The 24,943-nt window shown below is 40.3% G+C and overlaps 2 protein-coding genes across 2 annotated transcripts in view; one reads left to right on the plus strand and one right to left on the minus strand.

Annotated features, from left to right (window-relative positions):
• SMAP1 (small ArfGAP 1) overlaps nucleotides 1-1,389 on the plus strand; it is a 106,302-nt gene extending 104,913 nt beyond the window's left edge. Inside the window, exon 11 of the mRNA XM_085316040.1 lies at nucleotides 389-1,389. Within this exon, the coding sequence (XP_085172166.1) occupies nucleotides 389-523 (135 nt within the window). The 3' untranslated portion in view covers nucleotides 524-1,389. The remainder of the gene's footprint in view (nucleotides 1-388) is intronic.
• Nucleotides 1,390-1,769: 380 nt separating this feature from the next.
• On the minus strand, nucleotides 1,770-24,559 carry B3GAT2 (beta-1,3-glucuronyltransferase 2). The gene is made up of 4 exons (XM_085316039.1): nucleotides 24,026-24,559; nucleotides 10,766-10,910; nucleotides 2,090-2,238; nucleotides 1,770-2,003 (listed from the first exon to the last, which is right to left on the minus strand). Exons 1-4 carry the CDS (start codon nucleotides 24,557-24,559, stop codon nucleotides 1,917-1,919), a joined length of 915 nt encoding a protein of 304 aa, XP_085172165.1. The 3' UTR covers nucleotides 1,770-1,916.
• Between the last annotated feature and the right edge of the window lie 384 nt (nucleotides 24,560-24,943).

A 24,943-nucleotide genomic window follows, 5' to 3' on the forward strand; every position in this document is an offset into this window, starting at 1 on the left:
TTGAGATCTCCAAAGAAATATTACTGGAATTGAAAATTTGAAAAGTCTTATTATTTGAAAAACATCAGACACATCCTTTTGTCACATCTTTTGTAGATTCACTAGTAAAATGTTTGTACAGACTTGTCATCTTTCAAACACTTTGCTGCAGCTAGTCAACTGATGTGTGTAATGATGATCACTTGGTCATCTTGGTCCTAGAAGAGCCGGTGTCTTGAAAAATATTTAGAAACTTATTTTGAGGAAATATTTTTGTTTAATCAGAAATACTAGTTTTAGGAAAACATTTTAACTGGGTTGCTAATTTAGAAAGTATTGCTGCTTTACAGCTAATAGTGATGTTTTCCAACATCAGTGTTAACTGGAAGCGTGTGTGCTTGCTTCACAGATGAATCAGCAAATGGCTGGAATGACCCTCAGCAGTTCCAGCAACGTGATGGGCTTTGGCCAGCCCCCCAGCACAGTGGCAGGATGGACTGGAAGCTCCTCTGGCCAGACTCTCAGCACACAACTGTGGAAATGAACGTTGCAATACAAGTTTCACCCAGAACAGCCACCTAACATTCCTGTTCAAATGCATTTACTTTCCCTGTTCTCTCCATGTACATATTTTTCTTTTTCCCCAGCTCTTCAGATTAAGACTATAACTGACTGACCGTGTTGTGGTCTATATTGATTTAAATTTGATGTAGTGAAAAGCAGATCAAGAATACATTTATATATCATTGGCAGCTTTTTCATACTACAATGCACATGATTTCATAGACCATGTATTTAAGAAGCTGCTTAATCYCATATTGAATTTTCCCTCAAAATTGTAGATCAAATGTCTGCATATAAGGGATGTAGCTATCATGTTAGTAATATCTAAAAATAAACCCTGCCTCCACCCAAATTACCCAGTAATCCTGTAGAAGGTACTGTATGAACAAATGTTTAATCATATATAAATAGAATGTAAATGTATCACTGAGCAATGTTTTCTAGTGTATCAAACAAATTTTGTTTCATCATACATTTCACTGTGATGTTATTATGGTGTGCATAACAGGGAACATAATTATTGAAAGAAAGATAAACCTGGATGTTACTGTAGTTCTACAAATTAATAGTTTATTCTTTTTTTTTTAAAAAAAAAAAAAAAAAAAAAGAGCATTTGATCCATTTGAGTTTCCTGTGATAAGACATCCAGTCTGGTTTATGAGGCATGTACACAGTGTTAATGCTGGGAACTAGTGGCACAATATGTATACAAGGTAACTCARTGTGAACAGATATATTTTTCCTTGCAGAGATATCCAGGTTTATGACAGTGATTGTGTTTACATTTTATGGTGCCTCGTAATAATAAAATGTTATTTCCCTATATTAAAAGGATAAATCCATAAATGATTGTGGATTTTTTATTTCATGATTGTATGAACCTTTCGATCACTCTTTCTTCAAGAAGTCTGTTTTTAATGAAGGAAAACATACTCAATTTGGAGGATCCATTTACATAAATATTTTGGTGGTCAACAGTTTGTGATTTAAAATCAGTTTATAATTACATCATTAGGTTGGATAAATACAAAAACTATATACATAAATGATGATATTGAAAATATTCTGTTGCAGTCATGTTTGTCTCTTGATTGTTTTTACTATGTGGAAACAGTCTTAAAATAAAGGTAAGTRAGTGTCTGGTCTTAAGTGTCTTAAGACCAAGTTCAGAAATGCATGCAAACAAGTTAGAACAAAGCACACCCATCTGATTTGCTTATCAGGGTATATGACAACTTTTTTGTTTCCACAGAAGTCCATCAGACAACTAATAAAAGCTCTCACACAGGAGCACACTATTTTAACTGGCTGAATTCTCCCATCTTCTGATATATCCATTGTACTCTTATTTCCTGTATAACTGTATCTCCAGATCATACCTCAATATTGACTGTGTCCAGATGATATTTTGGCTCATTAGCTAGATTTACTTTTTCTGTTCGTGTGTGCCATACAAGAACCTGTAAAATAATACGTCTGTTAGTACAGTACTAGGTAATCTACAAAGATAATATAAAAGCTTTTTAGTAGGTGTGAAAATCAGTACCTTTGTGCAGTTGTTTGCTTTTGGTTCTAGTTCCTCCACTGTTGTTATCTGTTTTAGAAAATCAGACTCTTGCATTCCTGGTTGAGAACCACGACGCTTGAATACAGCTTTTGGATGTGACAGAATCACTTGAAGACTCACAGCAAATCCTTGAATAAAAAAAGTATTAAGAAAAACCTTGAGATTTTACATTTTTATGCAAATTATACTTAATCTTAGAAATCTCCAAGTTCCTTTTAAAAATGTGTAAATTAAACCTGTACATGATAGACAATATTGTCTGAGGTTACACATACTACATTGTTTTGCTTTTTGCTGTGAAGATGCAGTAATTTTTTTTTTTTTTATTTTTTGGATTTGTGCTGTAACTTCTCCTACATGATATAGTCATTTTCCTGTTTTGCCTGAAAAGTCAGGTACTGCTAAAGTCTCAGAGTATATCCTTCCTTTCTACTTCTAATTAAGAAATAAAACTAAATTTGAGCTAAAATAAAAGGTATGAAATTCATACTGTACAAACATTTCTAGGTAATAAAGGTAAGAGTCAAAAAAGAAAAATGGAATAAAATAACATTTACTTAATCATAACTACTGTGGTCAGTTAGCCTTTAGACAGTTTTAACATTAACATTGCTGAAATGCAAGTCAAATTAATCTTTTGTGTATAGTTCTTGTAGACTAATGAAAATAATTAACAAAATGTAGTCTGCAAGACAGTCTGTAGCTTATCTGTGGATTGTGCAGAACTACTCAAAGGACTGCTTCAGTGCACTTGACGTTATTTGCTGTGCATCCCCTAGTACTGTACTTCAGGTCTATCACAGGGAGGTAACAAACAAATCACTAGTTGGTACAAATTCACTTTCACCGAAGCAACTATCATGCCACTATTTATATAACTTTCCAGTTGTCATTCCGTAAGGCTCAGTAGCATTTATACTTGTTACTATAAACTATACAAATTTACCAGTAAAGAAAAACCATGTCTAATTCCCTAATAGCCGAGTCTACCAATGAAATCCTTTGGTCAGTTCTGAATGATTCCAGTTGCCATTTTATCACAGAAGTAGTAACACAGTATTGTTATCTATTTAATTTAAAATTACTATGTTAGTTTAAAGCTAGTATTAATATTTTCTCATAAAAAAGGAATGTAATGTCCTCTAGTGGCATATAAATGAGTTCCCCCTTTTATACTAGAATAGTCTTGCTACAGTATTTTCCTTGAAAGTATCTGCAGGCTTTTGTGGGAACCTTTCAAAAAGGAAAATATAACAAACTACGTAACATATCACCTGTAAAGAAAGCACGTTGAAACCACCTCTGTCTTAAAATTATCATGCTTTCACCTGTAGCAGAACATAGTAAGACTCCAGAAAGCGTTTTTTTTTTTTTGTTTGTTTGTTTGTTTGTTTTTTTTTAAGAAAAACAAGATACTGCTGATGAAAGAATAGGGTTTGGATGGAAACTGAGATAGATACCAATTCACTGAGGGACATAGCTACAGGAAACATATTTAATTCTGTGTCCACATGGTACCYTGCCTAAGCCAAAGAAGAACTAGGTGTATTGAGATGAGAAAAGGGGTTTATCCACCCTTTGCAGAGCACTCTAGTGAATAAAAGCCTTCCAGGAGATAGGAGACTTCAGCTGTAGACTCCCCTTGGGCTGCATGGTTAAGCCTTCAGCTCCGGCTCCCTAATCTGCTAATAGCTGTGCTCAGATCAAGCCTTTCTCTGGTATTGCTGCTGAGTTTAGATGAGTGGTAACAGGGAGAACAGCAGCAGTTTGGACTCCTCCTCTTCCTGGGCAGGCATTTGTCTTCAGCAGGCCACAAAGGTTTATTGCTTCACATGTTTTGTGGCCTTGCTGCATGGGAGTGTAAGGTGGGTTCCCATTCTGTGCTATTAGCAGCCATGGATAATCATCTGTGAAGAGCTGAGGTGGCRAGTTTAAACTCCCTCAGCAAGGCTGGCTGGCTCCAGTGCATACAGCCAGCTTTCTGCAACCTTGAAAGATGACTGTAGACTTAGCACCAGTGAACAAAACAACTGTCCTGGTGCAGTTCAGTATTTACAGTTATATTTTTCTAAACTAGAACACAGTGCATTTCAGGTTTTGGGTGCAACAGGGCTTTAATGTGGTTGATGCTTTGGGAAAGAAAAGCATGATTGGAGCCCTGATCAGTTGTGTGAGTTACTGTTTCTTGAAAGAGTCAAGAGTTCATTTTTAAGATTTAAGCTGGTGATACTTGAAGAAGAAAATGAAGTAAACACCAAAACTAGATGTACTTCGATTTAATCTTAGCATTATTTTCATGGAAAACATGTGAAGAAACTATTTTCCTCCTCTGCTGTAGTTTCCTGGTTTTTAGAGTAGAGAAGGAACCCAGACCCAGGCAGAAGAGAATCTAAAATGTTCTACTGTGTATCTTTGTACATTCCAAACAGCTTGGCTCCCTGGTCCACAGTAGCCCACACTACACATCTTAATTTCTTCTAGGCTCTCTTCTTGCAAAAATAGCTGCTCTGTTGAGAAACTTAGATTTAGTGCTGGGGATGGATTTCTCCAAAAACAGACCTTTAGATGTGCCATGCCCCCTCCAGTTAACATGCACCATTGGTACCATTACAAACCACTGTTCTGGAATACTATCAAAAAACTCCTGTGTTTTCAGGCACCTGGACTGAAAAATAAAATCAAATTATTATTAAACCAAGTGCTGTATATGGTGAGGTCATAGACTACTGTGCGCTGCTTGGCCTGTGGCCTGATGTTTGTTTCCTGGATCAATGATGATAGAGTCTTTGTATCTCTTAAGAGAATCCAGTAAGCAGCAACTTGAAAGATGAAATAAACAAACTCCTGGCTCCYCTTCTTCAGTTCTACTTTACAACTGCTTTGATCTGACATTTATGACATCTTAGATTTACATGGATAGGTGTCTAATGGACTTGAGTAAAAAACCATTTTCTAGTAACAGCTTTCTACTGATTGTATCACAGAAGGATCATTTTGCCATCAAAAAGAGGAGATGGCTCAGGTTTTGACTACACGAGCACTATTTATTTCCCTTGGTAGCTAGTGATCCCTTAGTAATAGATGAAAAGCCATTGATATTTTGAATGCTATCCTTGACCAGAGATTACAAGGAATTACTGACTCCAAAGTAGCATAAGTGAAGAGTGCTGTGGGTCTTTACCTTGGTAATTATTCCTGCAAGGTCATATTGAACTTCAAATCACCTGAAACACCACAAGACAATTTCATAGCCAGCATGTGAAGGGCTGTTTGTGTTTAATGCCAAGGCTGTAAATCTAATGGGCTGAAGAGCCACTTGGATAAGAATCAATCTATCTGTTGGAGGACAAGATATTTGGCAGATATGGCAAGGATTAGATCCGTTTCCTTCTAGAAGCTATTTCTGTTAATTCACACAGTGATTTGTGTTAGATCGGTGCCTTCTGTTTAAAAAGTAGCACTTTTTTCTTCATTCAGTTAGGAAATTGTTTATCTTCAAAGATAGACAATTGCTGTGATTAATGCATTTCCCTCCTGAATGGTTCAGATAGATAGGATAATAGCTGAAGGCATAATAGAAACCAAATGAGAACATTTATCATTTCCTGAGTGTAAATGCAATGCTCAGTGTTGATGTTGGTACAGATATGCTGGTTTCAACACAGTTTAACGTGCTACCTTTAACTTGTTTAACATCCCAGAGCTTGGGGTTTGCTTCCTTCAAATACCTGCTCCTTGTGATAGGCTATTTTGGTTGCACTAAGGTAGAGGTTGAGAACAGGATTTTGGAGTTTAGAAAAGAGATCTGCTGACAGTTAAATTACTATGAAATAGGCTCTCTACCTTGAGCTCTAAAACATTTAAAAACATTTGTCAACCTTTCGGGGGCACTGGTTGCTGCATTTTTATGCAGGGGAGCTATGACTGCCGTAGCAGCTGACTTAAGGTATTTTTTTTTCTCTCCTGATGTTTGTACTCCTGACTTTCAGCTGTGCTTTTTCAAGCAAAAGCATGACAAAAGATGTCATGCTTCGTAGTGGCCACTGGTCATTAATAGTCTAGCTTTTTTCTTAGCAGAACGATAACAAACATAACATACTGAAGATCCGATATTATGGCAAAATTCAAAAAAGTTGGTTGCTCAGGCCCCAGAAGAAGCACACAGCAGATGAAGTCTGGACCAAAAGTCCAAAATCTGCTGGCCTGGTGATTCCCATGGTAAACAGACATGTAGATCAATCTCTAAAGCTGAAGCAGCTTCTGGAATGCTAACATATATACTCTAAAGCACCCATCTGTCTTCCTTGAGCAATCTTGGGATTAGAAGAATCATGATCCAACATCTTCTCATAGATGGGCTAAAAACTCTCGCACTGGGAACAAGCCAGAAGTACATCAATAACAGCATCCATTCTATAGAATAGTCTGTATTTTAAATCAAGTCTACAATAAACAACACAATGCACTTGTTTCAAAAGCGCACATGGCTACTGGTAATCTGAAAATACAGTTTAAATATATTTTTGAAAAGCTCCACTGCAGTTATTTAATTTGTATAACAGCCAAAACATATCTCATCATGGCTTGTATTCTTTTAGATATCAAAAGTGTAGTGACAGAATGGAGCTCATTCACACTTGCATCAGGCTTTCCTGGTCCAGAATATGTCCATGGATAAAATTATACTTCATGCCTTGTAGACAATTCAAGTATTTGTGCAGCTTGACATTAGGACACACTCAGGCAAGCTAACTCTTCAAATATTATATGGAGGTATACAGAAACAATGTATTTCTGCCCTCCAAAATATAAACACTTGTTCCTTAAAGTTACTATTTTTTAGCCAGTCTAAACGAATGGATTATTTTTGGCAGTGTAAATAATTATTCTTTCCCATACTGCCATTCAATATATCATTTATTTCTTCAGTATGGTAAGTTTTACAAGTATCATCCATGTTAACACTCTAACTAGTACATTTTCTTTCACTGTTGAAAACCTTTTGACAGTAGATGAACAAGTGAAATAAGGAGTGGTGTTCTGTTGTTTACATCAAGCCAAACTGCTAGAAATTCTAGCTTCACTCCCTTTCTACTGTGGTGCTCACCTGACCGAGGGACCAAGATGGGGCCTGTTACAGAATATGCATGCCAACCTACTAGAAAAAGTGCTCCAGCTAGACAGCTAGAAACACCAAGGAATACAAATGCTTCACAGCAATCACAGAATAAAATTCTAATCAATCAGGCAGAAATCCAACCTGGACAGGTTGGAGAGTTGGGTGGAGAGGAACCTCATGAGGTTCGACAAGGCCAAGTGCAGGGTCCTGCACCTAGGGAAAAAATAACCCTAGGCACCAGGACAAGCTAGGGGCMGACCTGCTGGAGAGCAGCTCTGCAGAGAAGGACCTGGGAGTGCTGGTGGATGACAAGTTGACCATGAGCCAGCAATGTGCCCTTGTGGCCAAGAAGGCCAATGGTCTCCTGGGGTGCATTGGGAAGAGTGTTGCCAGCAGGTCGAGGGAGGTGATCYTRCCCCTCTMCTCAGCCCTGGRGAGGCCTCATCTCGAGTCCTGTGTCCAGTTCTGGGTTCCCCAGTACAGGATAAACCTGGAGCTACTGGAGAGAGTCCAGCGTAGGGCTACGAAGATGATCAGAGGGCTGGAGTATCTGCCCTATGAGGAACGGCTGCGAGAGCTGGGCCTCTTCAGCCTGGGGAAGAGAAGACTGAGGGGGGGATCTTCTCAATGTGTACAAGTACCTGAAGGGAGGGTGTCAAGGGGACGGGCACAAACTCTTTTCAGTTGACTCATGTCACAGGACAAGAGGCAATGGGCAGAAATTGAAGCACAGGAAGTTCTGCCTGACCGTGAGGGGAGATTTCTTCCCTGTGAGAGTGACGGAGCACTGGCACAGGTTGCCCGGAGAGGTTGTGGAGTCTCCTTCTCTGGAGATCTTCAAGGCCCGCCTGGATGCAACCCTGTCTAACATGGTCTGGGTGACCCTGCTGAGCAGGGAGGTTGGACCAGATGATCTCCAGAGGTCCCTTCCAACCTTACTGATTCTATGAAACAGTAATCAAAGCAACTTAAAGGAAGTCTGGCTTGTGGTATATTTTTTTTAGATTAAGATGAGATCAGAGTATACTTCCTATGTTCTTATTGTTGATATTACTTCAATTCATTTTTTTAACTGTTTTTCCTCAGTTCATTTTTAACTAAGATTCTGGTAATACTTTAAAAGTCTTAGGACTGTAATTTTTGAAAGACAACTTGTTTCCCCTTCCACCCTCTGGGAAATGTTTGTCTGTATCTGAAGGATGGTTTTCTTTCTAATGAATCTGATTTTGCAGTATACATGAGTCCATCTTCTATAATTTTTATATACTGGGTTTAAGATTTTGCTTAGCTCTGTTCAATAAAACATTTATTTATTGTAGTTTACTAAAAGCAGTATTAATAGTACCAACATATTTATTGCAAAACATAGCTAAATGGTATTTTCATCAAGAAATAAAAAAAAATCCCTTCAACAGTATTAGGCAATAGGTGTTTCCAAAGTAATTAGGACAGGTTGGTTTCAGCTAACAATAAATACCTTTTAGCATTATATTGAAAACAAAGGCAGATTTACCCTAGAAGTGGGAAAATCATTTTATCTGTGAGGTCACACTGCTCTGTCTCTTCACTTAAGCTCTGAGTTTTATGCAACTAAAGGGGCTATAGAGGATGAGAAGAGATAAGAGGCAACAGAACATATGGCAGATGCTGGGTCCTATTTTCTGTAGCCAGTATTAAAACTAAGAGGCCTTAGCAGCCTCTTTAGCAAGACAACCTTATTTAACTATGAAAAGAGAGGTGTATATTGTACCACAACTATCAGAAAATGAATTAAATTGATTCTCAGGAGCTAAGTACAAAGAGTAGCTCTGTCCTTTTCCCTTCCTTGCTTTAGTACCATTGTTGCTTTCTCCCATATTGGCAGCGTGGCTAAAAAACATGACTCACTTTTGAGTTCTTTCCCCGCCCCCTTCTCTATTTTAGGCTTTTGTTTTCTAGTTACGGTATGGGGAGCCCCTCTCTCCTGAGTGCACGTTTTTCTAGCCTCTGAGTACCTGTGCCTTTTCTCTTTGCCTCCTATTCTCTTCTCTCACACCTCCTTGTTCTCTAGCCTTCAAATACTCTCCTCCTTGTTAACAATCTGCTTCCACTCTTCTTTCCCATCCTTTTCCTCCTCAGAATCAGTATCACTTTTTGCTTGAAATACCTAATTTCTCCCTTCCCCCCAAAATGGTAAGAAATTCTGTGCCAAATTCTAGAAACCATCCACAGTTAAAACTGAACTGGAACTTAAAGAACAAACTCATATGGCCTGTTTGCCAAAGAAAAAACAACACAGGAAACAGCTGCTATTTCTTCTGCTTTTTGCCTGTTGCTAATGAATTATGGACTATATTATCATCCTTATAATATCCATGAATAACCACTTCCACAACATAGTATCAGTGTGCATTTGAAAACATACAGGCAGAGACTGTTCTTGAAGTATGCAGCAGCAGCCCTTCAATAGGCACAACCATTTAAGGATTGAGACAGAGATCGCCTCCTAAGGAATGTCACTACAGAGACTCTCAAATATTTTCATGCCAGGTGATACCATTGACTTGAAATCTTTCTATAGTGCAGAAAAGTTCAGCTGTTAATATTTCTAAGACGCTACTGTTAGTTCTCCTATTATAATTTTTAACCAATTAACACTACGTAGTTTTCATCAAACATTACAATCCATAAAAAACATTTTGATGAAATGAAAAAGCATTCTACTTTCCCCACTCCTAAAATATAAGGGTTTCAAGAAGAAGGAATATAGCTGGCTATTTTCTCTTTATTGTCCTCATATCCCTCCTTTTCCTTCTCCTTCCTCTTCCCAATACAGAATATGCTTAAGCACAAATAACATTCTGGGAAATAAGCTGATGCCACATCAAATATCAGAATTCTGTACGCTTGTGATTCAGTTCGTAGCTGTGAATAAATTCAAATGATTGTCTAAGCATGGATTGACAGTAAGACAGAGCTATGTGGTATGCTAACTTCACAGAATAAGATTGATTAGATCAGTTTAGAAACTTTTCTGCCTTCATCTACTAGGCTATAGTAGTTAGTGACTTTTTTTTCTCTTAAGCTCGCTGTTTCAAACTATATCCATCTATAGTTATCATTGTCATTCCAAATAACCAATCAAAAATGTATTATTTCATAAGTAGCATTTTACAACATGAAGTCTAAGAAGGGACTTCATTTAGACTGTCTAGTGTAGATTGGTGACAATGAAAGATGGGGACTTCTTAAAAAAATTAATTAGATGAATTAATCTACTATTAACTTGTTTTAGACAAACAATTTATACAACATAAAAAATAAGTTGCCACATAAAATTAAAACGAGTGAAAGTATGTTTGGCTATCACCAAGAAGCAACTTAATTAGATAAAGTGTGCAAGCTTCAAAGACATTTAATGCTAAAAGGGATATATGCAATGGCTGCATTTTAAAAGCTTTATAAGCTGTTTACACTGAATCATGTTTCTGTTCTGCTCATAAAAGGTGTAAAAGACAGATATTAGGAGAAACATACATCTTGCAACTTGCACTTACCTGCCATGTCAATAGCAAATGGCCTGTCAGCTCTCCAGCCAGTGTACCAGCCAACAACTTTACCATTTTCCACAATAGGGCGCTCGTACCGACGTCCTCCCACAAGTCCCACGGGCCACACTGACACTTTGCGGGTTGTACGCATCTGCAAGAGGCACGTAGAGCGTGATTTTACATCAGTTTTCTAGTAAGCTGGGTTGATTATGTTTGTTTGTTTTTTAAGTGTCAATGGAAAACCTAGGCATTAGTCATCAATACTAGGTGTTGAAAAGCAATTCTGTCTCGCAGGTTTTAGCCTGACAAAATAAGCATTTGAAAGCTGAGCATACCCACTTGCTTTCTGTGAAATCTCCAGCGCTCTAACCAGTAGACACTTCAATTCTACTGAAAATATCCTGTTATCTTTTATAATAACATTTTTTAAAGCTATGAAAAATAGTATTTATTTCCTTTTTTTTTATTTGAGTATTTATAGGTGTATAGATCTTTCTTCTCTGTAAGAATATAGCACTGTTTCAATAGGTTTATTTCTATAGTTTATCTATATATTGTAGATGCTCCATGAAAAAAGCATGATGATAAAGATTAAGAAATACGCATTTCATGAAGAAATGTACAATTAGTTTGAGACTGGTAACAAATACACTGAGTACAAGAAATTGTGACATGCAACTCTTCCCTTCCTGGAACATACCAGATGCGTTATGCAAAAGATGAGGCCTAGACCTATTAAAGGTTCATAAAAAAAGGACTGTTTTGACTATTTTTCTCTTTTCTTCTTTTTTTTAATTTTTCATCTTCTTCATCAACCTTTTTAACTTTAATCTTTTCTAGGTATAATATAAATGTTTCTGGAAATAAGAAAAAAAAAAAAAAAAAAAAAAAAGTGTGTGTCTTTTTTTCTTTTTTTTTTTTTTTTTTTTTTTATTTTTTTTAATTTATATTTTTTTTAATAAAAATAAAAACTTTTTTGTAAAAAAAAAAAAAAAAAAAAAAAAAAAAAAAAAAAAGGCTGGCCAGCACGCTGCTGTTAGTTCAGTGTCAGTGTGGAAGTTTTTTAGTCCTCATCTAATCTAGAGGAATCTATAGCTATTAGAAAACTACTTTCTAGCAAAAAGAGTGCACAATTAGGATTCAATGAATTCAAGTTTGCTGGTGAGAAAATTACTTTCTCTGGTAAACAGGACATACTGATGGTAACATGACAAGAACCCTGAGGCATGGCTCCCCACTGGAACGTCACTGACATTCTGACACGAGAACAAAGAAGATAAGCCCAGAACTGAGCTCATGAATGCTGCAACCTCATCTGTGCAACTTAAGTACAGGTACAGTGCTTAAATATAATCCTGTTTAAGCATGTATTAAGCTGAACTATTTCAGCATAACATGGCTTTAATTTGATTATTTTTAAGTTTGTTTTCTAGTGTAGTTGAGGCCTATTCCTTAGGGAAAGCTTATCCCTTCCAAATACTCACTTTACAAACATGTAAAATTTTGCTTGTTTTTCCTAACAGCACTCCCATACCTATAGATGTTCAAACAAAAGAAAACCTTGATTTAATATTAAACTCTTCCCTCTCTGTCAAAGTTAAAGATTTATCATACTCATTGTCTAGATTCCTAGGAGATCTACCAGAAAGCTCTGGTCTACACTCCACACCTAAAAACAAGAGCAGATTTTTTAAGAGAACTTAATATAGTGAAAGCTTAAAATAAATATTTAAAATCCACATATGTGTATATACACACAGGAGAGGCATGCATCTCCTCCTCCTCCTCCAAAAAGAATCTTCCGGAGAGTATAGCTATATGAACAAATTATTATTATATGGATTTATAGCATACTATTTACTCAAGACCAACTGCCTGTACCCCATGCACTTCCCCATGGTAAACATAAAATAGCCACAAGATCAGAAAATGCACACTTTTAATTATAGCAAAGTAGCTAAGGCATAGTAAGCCCCTACCTTGCTTTTCTCCCAATAATCATTTCAGTAGTTATATTTTGACATCAGCTAGATCACACAACACTTCTGAATTAGGTGAAAGGTACCACAGCATATATACTAGCATAGACTGATTTGCAGTCATACTTTCTATGCTTTACACAATGAATAGTAAAATCTTGCCAAACAAGAGTATCTCTCTGACCTCATCAGACCAGGATAAAATAGTCCAAGATGATTTAGTTAACGTAGTCTTGGGCCCATCTCAGTGTCTGTGAGGTAAGTAAAGCTACCAGATATCAACAAAAACTAAGTAAATATTTACAGAGCTCTTTGTTTTGTCTTTATGACACTTTTTTTCTTTATTCTCTCACATCATTATATTTTTGGAGAATGCAATAAGCAGGTACCAAAAATACAGCAAAGTAAAGGAGCATATCTACACCTGTATTTACGCTAATTCTAAAATGCCTTATAGCCACAGGATATGCAAGATAGATGAAAGTAGGGATATTTCTTTTAACCTTCTGAGAACAACCTTACTGCATTTAACATATAGGTTGTGCTGTACAGGTTATGGCTGTATTCATGTAGGATGGAAAAAAGACTGTATTGGGATTCAAGGGTCAGTTTTTATCTGGAATTTGATGCTACCAATCACTGGGCCATAAAAAGGCAACTCAAAAACTTATTAATTCTAAATAGCTTTGTTGCTGTGGGTTAAACGACTTCCAAATTCCTATTAATTACAACAGTTTCCTAAGCTGTTCCTAAGTTACTCTTCCACCTGTCATTTTAATGTACAGTAGCACATTATCTTACTATTCAACATATTAAGTTCCAGTAGTTTACATGAATTYAATTCATCTCACTTAATTCTTGCAAGCTAGACAACTAGTCTATGCTAACTCTTTAGACCGACRATAGCTAATGAGCAGAGATAGTATACCGACGTGATTCATCCTGCCTGACTTGGACAAATCTTCACTTCTTTCCCTATTTATTTTGCGATCATCTGAAAAGGGGTCAGGACACCAGAGGAGAGTGATGTATTGGCTGAGGGAAGATGGGGGGGGGGAAGGGGAAGGCCGGGGCGGGGCACACTAAAATAAGCCAAAAAGAAATGGGGAAGACAAAACTGGGCAAGAATGGGCAAGGAAATGAAAGGACAGAAGCCTAAGGAATGACAGGAGAAATCCAAATGAGGTGATAAGTATGCAGCAGTAAATACAGTAGTAATACAAGGCTCACTGAAAAACTAACCAGTAAAAATGCAGAAAATGAAGCAGAGCAATAAAAGAGAGTCATAAAAGCACTGCTAAAAATAGCATCTCATTAGTCAGTCAAGAGAAGCTGCTTAATAAGACATGGGATATATGGGACTGATGGACATGGAAGATGCCATGCTAATAATATAAATAAATATAAATATTATAAATACAAATTTAAAAATATAGTTATACTTGCTACAGTGAAAAGGCTTCCATGCTGGAACAGTCATCCTAGTGTTTTTGCAGCCTGATCTGGATGTACTTCTATCCAGGATTCAAAGTTCTCAGCGAATTTGGCTGCCACATGCAGTAAGCTTTTTTTCCTTCTTCCATTCTCTATCACTTCAACCCTTGTGTGATTTGCAATCTGTACTGGTCAATCTACAGATTATCATCCAGGCTTGCCCTTCCACCACAGAAAGACTCAAGCAGATTTTTACACAAAACTCCAATACTTTACTATCAAGATACAATCTAGAGCTTCTTCATTGCAACTCCATGAGAGAGAAAAAAGTTCAAGCGTGACTACAACCAGCTTTTCTATCAGTTCTCAAACAGGCACCCAGCATGACTTACAGGTCATTTAAAGCTGAATTCTGCTTCCATAAAACTTACGTGACTGCACTACAAGTCAGGACAGCTCAGCTGCAACAACGCAATGCCCATATTCTTAGGCACTAAATGGAGCTTCTATCCCTACTTCCCATTACTTCGAAGGAGTTACTGAGTCAATAAAAAATCTGTGCCAGTGGTTTTGTGGTTCAGGGACTGTCAGGCCTTGGGGTAACAACCGCAAAAAGCAAGCTTATTGTCAGTAAACCTGAGTGTAAAGGGCCCACACATCTCCACACAAAAACTTGTAGAAAGTGTCTACAAATCAAGGAAATTTGTCAGTCACTCATCTAGTCTGCGACACCCCATTGCCACCAAGACTGATTGATGGCATTTAAAATATTCCTGACAGATGTTCATCTAATCTATTCTTAAAGACAAGAAAAAATAAAAGCTCCACAACCCTCACAGGTTATCTGATCCGATGTCCTTATTATTAGAAAGCTTTTTCTGAATACCTATCTTAACCTCCTCTGCTGACTCTTATCCCATCCACGCTAAATAGAGAGTATAGATTAATCTCTCCAGCAACATTTTATTAATTGGATACAATGATTAATGCTTCTAAATAATATTGACATCCTTGAGCACAAATTTCAACTCAGCTTCCCTACAAGAGGAACCTGTACTAAATTTAACTAAATCAGTGAGGAACCAATTTTGCTGGAATGAGAAGACTTCCAGAACTTTCATTATTCATGCTTCTTTTTGACTAGCCTACTTATTCTTYTTCTTATCCTACTTTATTATTCTACTAGATTGTGTTCCTGCATCATGCAATGCATCTCTGAAGAGCTGTTGACCATTCTTAATACCATAGCAATGGTATTAGTTTCATAGGTGGAAATAAGACAACTGCTGCCTTAAGTATACAAACAGACAGTGCTTGGTACTTTGTAATCCAGAGTTCCTCATTCTGATTTATCTGCTTCAAATCTCCTTTTTCTTCCTGTTTCATTTTAAAGCTATTTCATTGTTTTTCTATCAGTCTTTTCTAATCCAACCTTTTTAGCACAGCTATTACATGTATGTGTGCAAGGGGAATGTCAGGATGCATTTAAGATCTGTCATGTACTCTTAAATCATTTATAAACTAGAAAGGTATTTAATGCACTGCTAACTCATATTTGGATCTTTCTTATAATGAGGAAAATAACTAATGACAGCTAGTTAATACTTAGTTCTGTCTAGGCCACTGATTGTTATTTTTAAGACTAGCAACAGTGATTTTCCAATCAACTCCAACAAGAGACAATAAAAGAGCTCCATGTTTTTGAAACATGAACAGATTCACTTATATTACTTTAAAAATCTTTATAAGTATAGCCATTAAAAATACGAAGAAGTTGTTTTTTAAATAACTGTCTTAAGATTAAAACCCTATATTAAGCTATCAAAGGAGCACTAACCTTTCACTAGTTAAGGTTGGAATACGTAATAAATATTCAACTCTCTGGTGTATTTTTTGAGTTGCTCTCAAAATATTTTAAAGATGGTCATGGAAAACCTGAAGTCTAATCTCAATTGCCAACTGCTCATACCTATGAAACCCCTATCTAACATGAAAAATCTCCCTGCAAGGAAAAAAAACCTCSAACTTTAAAAACAAAATTTAAAACCTTTTTTCTACTAATAGAGAACAAAATAATGAACAGTGTGAATTTCTCATGAAAGCTTTAATTTTCACATTCAAAATATTTTACTGAGGTTTTTTTGACAAATCATGTATTAATACCACTTCTCAATTAAGGTTTAATCTAGGAGCATTCAAATCAGTGGAAAAACTTGCAGCCATTTTCTCTGATCATTCTATCAGGTCACAGGTCCCTAGACAGCAAATGAGCTGGGATATTTTTGGTGTTAGTGTTGACTTTATGAATAATATAGCAATTTAAAAGCGCTATCTCCCACATACAAACAATAAATTAATTCAAACCATTAACAAAGAACACACGATACTCTGAAACGTGTGCATATTTACATGTACTGAAAGCCTGTTATCTCATGATAAAATCAATACATTTGATAATACATAACGCTTGCTCTGTGTGTTATATATGCACCTGACAGACATTTCATAAAGGTTAGGTGAGTTCACAAGTTCCCTGCAAAACGTTCACAGCATAAATGGGCTTTTAGACACAATGAGAAGTGCTTCTGAAAGGAAACACCTTGCTGTATTTAGGTCCTGTCTGGAGTGAAAGAACAACTATAAAACAGCGATATGTGGACACRGAAAGCTCTCTGTCGAGTAAGGAAGTCTGTATACAGCTGACAGATATCGTTGGTGGCCATATGTGACATGCAATGCTTGCAAATAACTTACATTTTTACTAACAAGGATTTTTCCAAGCTACTCTATTAACAGCAATTAGAATATGAGCTACCTGCATGCATACTTTTTCGGAGAGTGATGGGCAAGGGTTATGAAAATGTTTTCAGCCTGGATCACTTCTCCTTTGCTCCACAGTATCATAGAATTGGACAGCTTTAGGTCAAATCATCTAGCAAAGACATGATCTTTAATATCTTTTCTCTCTTCTTCATGAATCTTTGTTCAAGTCTGGCTGATTAGAATCATAGAATCATAGAATCAGTAAGGTTGGAAGGGACCTCTGGAGATCATCTGGTCCAACCTCCCTGCTCAGCAGGGTCACCCAGACCATGTCAGACAGGGTTGCATCCAGGCAGGCCTTGAAGATCTCCAGAGAAGGAGACTCCACAACCTCTCCGGGCAACCTGTGCCAGTGCTCCGTCACTCTCACAGGGAAGAAATCTCCCCTCACGGTCAGGYRGAACTTCCTGTGCTTCAATTTCTGCCCATTGCCTCTTGTCCTGTGACATGAGTCAACTGAAAAGAGTTTGTGCCCGTCCCCTTGACACCCTCCCTTCAGGKACTTGTACACATTGAGAAGATCCCCCCTCAGGCTTCTCTTCCCCAGGCTAAACAGGCCCAGCTCTCGCAGCCATTCCTCATCTGCTCCAGCTCTCTGATCATCTTTGTAGCCCTACGCTGGACTCTCTCCAGTAGCTCCAGGTTTATCCTGTACTGGGGAACCCAGAACTGGACACAGGACTCGAGATGAGGCCTCCCCAGGGCTGAGGAGAGGGGTAAGATCACCTCCCTCGACCTGCTGGCAAMACTCTTCCCAATGCACCCCAGGAGACCATTGGCCTTCTTGGCCACAAGGGCACATTGCTGGCTCGTGGTCAACTTGTCTTCCACCAGCACTCCCAGGTCCTTCTTGGCAGAGCTGCTCTCCAGAAGGTTGGCCCCCAGCTTATCCTGGTGCCTAGGGTTATTTCTCCCTAGGTGTCGGACTCTGCACTTGCCCTTGTCGAACCTCATGAGGTTCCTCTCCGCCYARCTCTCCAGCCTGTCCACGTCTCTCGGAATGGCAGCACAGCCCTCGGGTGTATCAGCCACTCCTCCCACCTTGGGATCATCAGCAAACTTGCTGAGGAGGCACTCTGTCCCCTCATCCAGGTCACTGATGAAAACATTGAACAGGATGGGACCCAGGACTGAGTCCTGGGGGACACCACTAGCCACAGGCCTCTAACTAGACTCTGCACCACTGATGAYRACCCTCTGAGCTCTGCCTTTCAGCCAGTTCTCAATCCACCTCACTGTCCACTCCTCTAACCCACACTTCCTGAGCTTCTCTAGGAGGATGCCATGGGAGACAGTGCCAAAAGCCTTGCTGAAGTCAAGGTACACAACGTCCACTGCTCTGCCTTCATCTACCCAGCCAGTCATTCCATCACAGAAGGCTACCAGATTGGTTAAGCAGGATTTCCTCTTGGTGTATCCATGCTGGCTGCTCCTGATCACCTTCTTTTCCTTCATATGTCTGGAGATGACATCCAGAATGAGCTGTTCCCTCTCCTTTCCAGGGATGGAGGTGAGGCTGACTGGCCTCTAGTTGCCTGGGTCCTCCTTCTTGCCCTTCTTGAAGACTGGAGTGACATTGGCTTTCTTCCAGTCCTCAGGCACCTCTCCAGTTCTCCAGGACCTTTCAAAGATGATGGAGAGCGGCTTGGCAATAACTTCCACCAGCTCCCTGACTAGAGGATGATCTGGGCAATTCAGGCCACTACTTAAGTTTTAGCATATTTTCAAAGTATAAGGGATTTTTTGTTCAAACGACTCCTGGGAAGAGCAACTCAGCCAAGTGTCCTCTTTACTGACCAGGTTCATATTTCTTCTTACCTTCTCTRTGGCTCCAAGAATCTCAGATTTCCTCTGCAGACTGTCTCAATTTCAAGAGAGGGAATGGAGGACATTAACTTTCTCTCTTCTTGAATCTTTCCAGATTCAACCATAGCATGATAGGGCATTCTTCTGCAAGAGTCACCAATGGAAGTTTGAATTCTGGTCTCCAACTTAGTGGATAACTGGGCTAACTATTAAGCTCTTACATAAAGGGCATGCACCACAACTGAGATTTTTTTTCCTTAGAAATGATAACTAATGCTGAGATTTATTTTGAACTCARTGTTGTAAGTCTGTATTCAAAAGGCTCTATCGAGTGGGTTCCTCTAAGGAAACCCACTCTATGAATGCTCAACTCACACTCAGATAAGACAGTGGTATATACTATGCTCGCATTCTTCAGGCACTTAGCAAATCTTGATACAAAATCTTAGACACCAGTGCCCAAAGGGCTAGTGTTAGCACTGAGGGAGATCATGGATCACAGTTTTAAGATTTAAGCACTTCAATTCCACTTGCATCTCACTTCAGGTATCTGAGCAAACTGCAACGAAAGGGTGCAGGAAGGCAGGAAACTCTAAAAAATTAACACGCTCCAAATATATCAAGTTCATCTTCTTATATATCAAGTTCATCTTCTTATATATCAAGTTCATCTTCTTATATATGTAAAGATCAGTATTCCTCTGTACTCCTTAAGCAGCTCATCCCCAGAAGTTCCAGCAGAGTCTCAGTGTAACCAACAGTAGACTGGATTTCCACACATGAGAAAGTGGTGGCCTTTGGTCAACTACTCAAAATACAGAAAAGGCAAAGAAAGTATCTGAGACCTACATGAAAGATGTGAAGTGCTAATGGAAGGGGAACTTCAACTATGTGTACCTTCAGTTTCCAGCGCTTAGACTGATCTGACTTTTAAAAGCTCGCTATGAAGATGGCATACCAGCCTTATCTAAGACTTCTTTCTGGAAGTTTGAAAATATAAAATTGGTAGTTGCTGGGCATCAGTCACAATATTACAATAACTTGCACTCAAGACTAAGATGAAGCACAAACACAACAGAAACCATGACACAGTGTCACTGTTCCAAAAGGAACAGCCGACAAGTAAAATATACAAAGAAGCTACGACGATTCATGTAGAAATATCTATAAAGCATTTCAAGTAACATATTTGGGACTGCAGTCCTCTCACTAGCTTAATTATGAGCACAGCCTGATGTTCAAACGCTAAAGACATTTTCAGAACAAGGACTGTTGTTTCTGATGGAGAGATGGATCTCCAGGTGGACAGATGATATTTAAGTAGCGGGGGAAAATCAGTTTCTAGTTTCTGGAATAGAAAATAGAAAGAATAAATGATCAAACATAGTACAGCAGAACCACCAGTATTAAAGTACTCAAGTGAAGAACCATACTTTTACTGACTTACTCTCAAGTGGAAAGAGTTATGAATAATTTAAAGACCACACCTCCCCTCCTGGAAATACTTCATCATCATTACTGTGACTCCATTTAGCGCTCCAAAGTATTTTACAATTGAGGAACCAACTAACCAATTGCTCCTCTCACTGAAGCCTTTTCAGGGAAGAAAAGGTTAGCCTAACTTAACAAAATGCTCAGATAAGCCTATCCCAAATATATTGAGGCAGTAGAAAGATAAATTACACACTCCACCATATTCTAGAAACTAGAGGTAAACTTTCTCACCCTCTTCAGTTTTACTTTGAAGACATATTTTTGCCAGTCAAAAACTAAGCTATACACATGTCATCTGTCTCACATGTAATGGAAAACAACAATTATAAACAGTGCCATGGGGTTCCAAGTTTATCACAAATAGTGGTATTTTCCAGAAAAAAATACCACTGTAATTTGGGGGTAAGGGGCTCCTAATTTCCATGGAGCACTTAATTTTTGCCCGCTCTCATGGGACCAGCTCACTACATACCAAGTACATCTGATAATGATACGATAGGAATAAGCACATTTTAAGTACTTTGGACAGAAATTAAAATTTCTTAATCGAAAGCGCTCAAAAGCATCCTATCGCATCTTACATCAAAGTAAGTTCCTTTTTGAGTGCATCCTTATGGCTTATATACCTCCATTCAGAGTAAAGCCATTGTTGTTCTTGCTTTCTTAAAGTTGTCTTCTGTAAAGGCACTAGGGAAACCCACCGCAAAGGAGCTGCCTTAAACATGATCCTTTACTTATGTGAAGTTCCCTGGCACACCTGCTCTTTGATAATGTTGCATGAATGAGCAATCTGAACACCTAACGCCAACACTTCTATTTTGCTGGTTTTATTGTTCTAACCAACCACAAAAACATTATTTCCCACTCTACCGCCAAAAAGTCCTCACTGTTGTCAACAACATTAAGTCTAAAGGAAACTGTTACCAAGAACAGAGGCCTACTATTTGAAGAGCCAGCAGGCATCCATAATTGCTGTGGGCCAGAATCGAATGCACACAGCTTTGAGCGATTTGGAATCTGCATGCCTCTAGGCTTGCCTCTGACTGTAACTTGTTCAAGGTCACCCAGCCAGTAAACGATAGCAGTAGGATCAGAATTCAGGAACTGCTGTCTCCCTGCTCTTTATCTATACTACTCTTCCGATTGGGCAGCTATGGTTAATCAGCTCTCTGTTGGGATCACCAATAGGCAACTGCAGCTCTGGAGAATTGTGCCTGGTAGGGGTGGTAAGAAATAGCATGCTGAAAAAAAGATTCCCTCTCAGCTATCACTACAGCCACTTTCATGAAAGGAATTACTACTAGACTTCATGTGATGTGTTCTGAAGTTGTTCTCTTCATGCTTGAAGAAAAGCACAGTTTACCCTCATCAATCAATCAATTCCCAAAGGAGAGATGGGGATTTTCTTCAGAGCTTCAGAGTCAGAATCCAAGAAAACACTGTATTTTTTTAAAAAAAAAAACAATAAAATTCCAAGCAATGCTTTGACTGAAACTACTGTCTCTCTCCAAATGTACTCTCCCATTCATCATAAAGATGCATCAAGTTGGCAATATCTGCAAAGAGACTAGCTACTTTTAATTTTGCCAGGTCAAGATACAGGCAGGAATCCACCATGTTGCTAGTGTTCCAGAGACCTGTCTTACAAAGAGCGCGTTGATAATACCAGACAACAGTTACAGAGATGTAACCGTTCTCTCTATATATCTATATATTCCTATAGCAATATATAGATAAGAGAAGTAAAAATCTTTCTCCTCCCAGTAATAGAGCTTTTCAATTATTATGTTTCACAATAAGAACTCAACCATGCTAACTTGTCTGCCTGTGAACATAGAATTCAAATTAAAAACTTCTCTCCTAGCAGTTGAACCCTGGTAAAAGAAAAGTCTTAGGACTGCTTAGCTATATATAAGGTTAGCATTCTTCTCAGCAAAGATAAACACAGATTGCCTGTTGTGCCTGCAATTTTCAAGGTTAACCCTTCAGTCAGATTTATCACCTGTTTTCCTAAATTTACAGCCTAGCTCTTTAGAAAGGTAGTTTGCATCCTTTTTTATCATTTTATTTTATCATCTACTGCAATTAGAAGCAAAGTATGTGAAATACTAAAAGATTAAAACTGACTCTGCCCTTTCAATAGCTGTGAGTCACTCAAGTGGTGTGCCTGTCAATACTATTCTTTTAGTTTGTCCTAAACATTTATACTCCAAAAATGCAGAGATTTGTCTTCAAATATCTTTAGTCCCATATTACTCATTGTAGTGAGGTGTATTTTCTGTATCAACTCAYAGACTCCCTAGGAATGAGCCATATTAGCTTTATATCCCTGAAAACGGACAGACACTCCCATCATATCAAAGATCGGTATATGCAATTATTCTGCATTACAACAAGCTAAGCACAGCCARGAGATTTTAAGAAAATCAATTATAACAAAGGTTTAGCCTTCAGGCAAAGGTCTTCAAATTAGCAGCTTCCAYGCTGAATGCCAAACCTGGAAAGAAACTAGGACATCCCTGCTGAATGGGAACCGTGTACCTGTCAAAATACTGAAAACAGAAATTGATGCACTATAAATCTAAAAAACAAATCAACATATGCATTCCTAAAACAACTTGCTCTAGGGACTTCCCATTTCTGTATATCATGTTCATTTTAACCTACCAATTGTAAAGCATTTGAGGAAACACAGTATTTGCAAAATACAGAACATCGGTGCACACTACTAAATAATGTACTTCTCACCAATAAAAGACACCGATCTCCATTTGTCTAAACTACTGTACAGTTCCTACCTGCCTGCTCATCTACTCTACCACTCCCCTTCCTCGCTTTTCTGCCAAGGTTACGGATGTACATGATCTTTCTTCTGCTCTTTTATGTCCACTTATTAAACATYGCTCTTTCCTGCTAGTGGGAAATCAGAAAGAAAGCTGGATAACCTCACTCCCAAGCATTTGCCAGTTTCCACCAGAAAGGAGCAAGCACTTGACCAAGGGGCTGAAATAAAGACAAAACATGTCCCTTCCCRACAGATTCCTGAGGGAATGTTTAGCCATTGTATATAAAACTGCTGCTTTTAAAAACGAAAGGCGTCAAAAAGGCTGACCAACTCCTCGTGAAGGAGCAGTTTCTGGATTAATTCACTTGTGGCAAGTAAAAAACCCACAGGACTGTGACTCCTGATGCGAGTTTGCCCTACAAGGAAGGAGGCACAACCTTCAGAAAAAAAATACATGTATCAGACAGTGTGCCTTTCCTCCCAGCTTTAACACAAACATCGGATCCGTTATATAAATCCCAAACCCGCCTCGCTCAGCAGGAAAACGAGAAAGCAGCACTATGAAGTTGGGGAGCTAGGAGGGGGAAGAGAGAGAAAGCCACGAAGTTTAAATTCAGGACAGCGGTGGCCGCATGCACGAACCGCAGGCAGCCTGGGCGAGGCACGGGGCGCCGCAAGGTGCTGCGACCGGGAAGGAGGAGGAGGAGCTTGGACTCGCCCGCGCCCGAGTTTAGGTGAGGGGCAGCGGGAAGTGGGGATGGGGCACAGCCCGGCGGCGGGCGGCCAACGGCTAACGGCCGGCGGGCGCGCGGGCAGGCAGCGGGCGGCCAACGGCTAACGGCCGGCGGGCGCGCGGGCGGGCAGCGGCTAACGGCCGAGGCGAGGCGGGAAGCTGAGGGGAGGCGAGGGGAGGCGAGGCGGGCGGGCGGAGGGGAGGGCACGCACCTCCTGGAAGAGCTCCAGACTGTAGGTGTTGTCGTCGTCGGCGAAGAAGAGCACCCCGGGCTGGGGCGGCGGCAGGTGCTGGTGGCGCTGGCGCAGCCAGGCCAGGCCGGCGTTGCGCTGCTCGGTGGCGCGGGGCAGCCCGGGCCGCTTGTACCTGCGCGGCGTGGGGACGTGGAGGTGCGTGCAGGGCAGGCCGGCGCCCGCCACGAAGCGGCTCACCAGCTCGCTGCGCGCCGCCGCGTCCTCCACGAGGATCCAGTGGAGCCGCGCCACCTGGCGGAAGGTGTTGGCCAGGCGGGTGAGCTCGGCTTTCTGCACCGGGCGGCTGTACGTGGGCGTGATGGCATAGATGGTGGGCAGCGCCGCCGCCTCGGGCCGCCGCTGGGGGGGCGCCCGCGCCGCCGCGGGCCGGCCGCCGCCGCGGGGAGCCAGCGCGGGCAGCGGCGCCCGGCTGCTGTCGATGTCCAGCACGATGATGACGATGAGCACCCAGGGCAGCAGCAGCAGGAAGCGGCTGAAGAGCAGGGACTTCATGCTGCCTGCGCGCCGCGCCGCTCACCGCCGCCCCATGGACGCTCGGCGGGGGGCGGCGGGGGCTGCCCTGCGCCGCTCTCCCCCGGCCCGGCTCGGCCCGCGCGGCGACGGGGCTGCGAGGCGGCCGCGCAGCGCCGCGCCTCCTTCTCCGCCTCCTCCTCCGCGCACGGGGAGCCGCGGTGCCCCCCGGCAGCCCGCGTGGCAGGTGCCTCGCTGCGCTTCGCCTACTCCGCGAGCGGCCGCCCTTCCTCCTCCTCCTCCTCCTCCTCCCCCTCCCCGAGCATCGCCTCGCCGAGCGGGCGGGGAGGGAGGGGGCGCTCCCGGGAGCGGCTCCTTCCCCGCCGCTTCCCCGGGCGGCTCCGGCGTGTGCGCGGGGGCGGGCGG

The sequence above is a fragment of the Rhea americana genome, unplaced genomic scaffold (genome assembly GCF_003343005.1).
Source record: "Rhea americana isolate MKP2758 unplaced genomic scaffold, rheAme1 scaffold_45, whole genome shotgun sequence".
NCBI lineage: Eukaryota > Metazoa > Chordata > Aves > Rheiformes > Rheidae > Rhea > Rhea americana.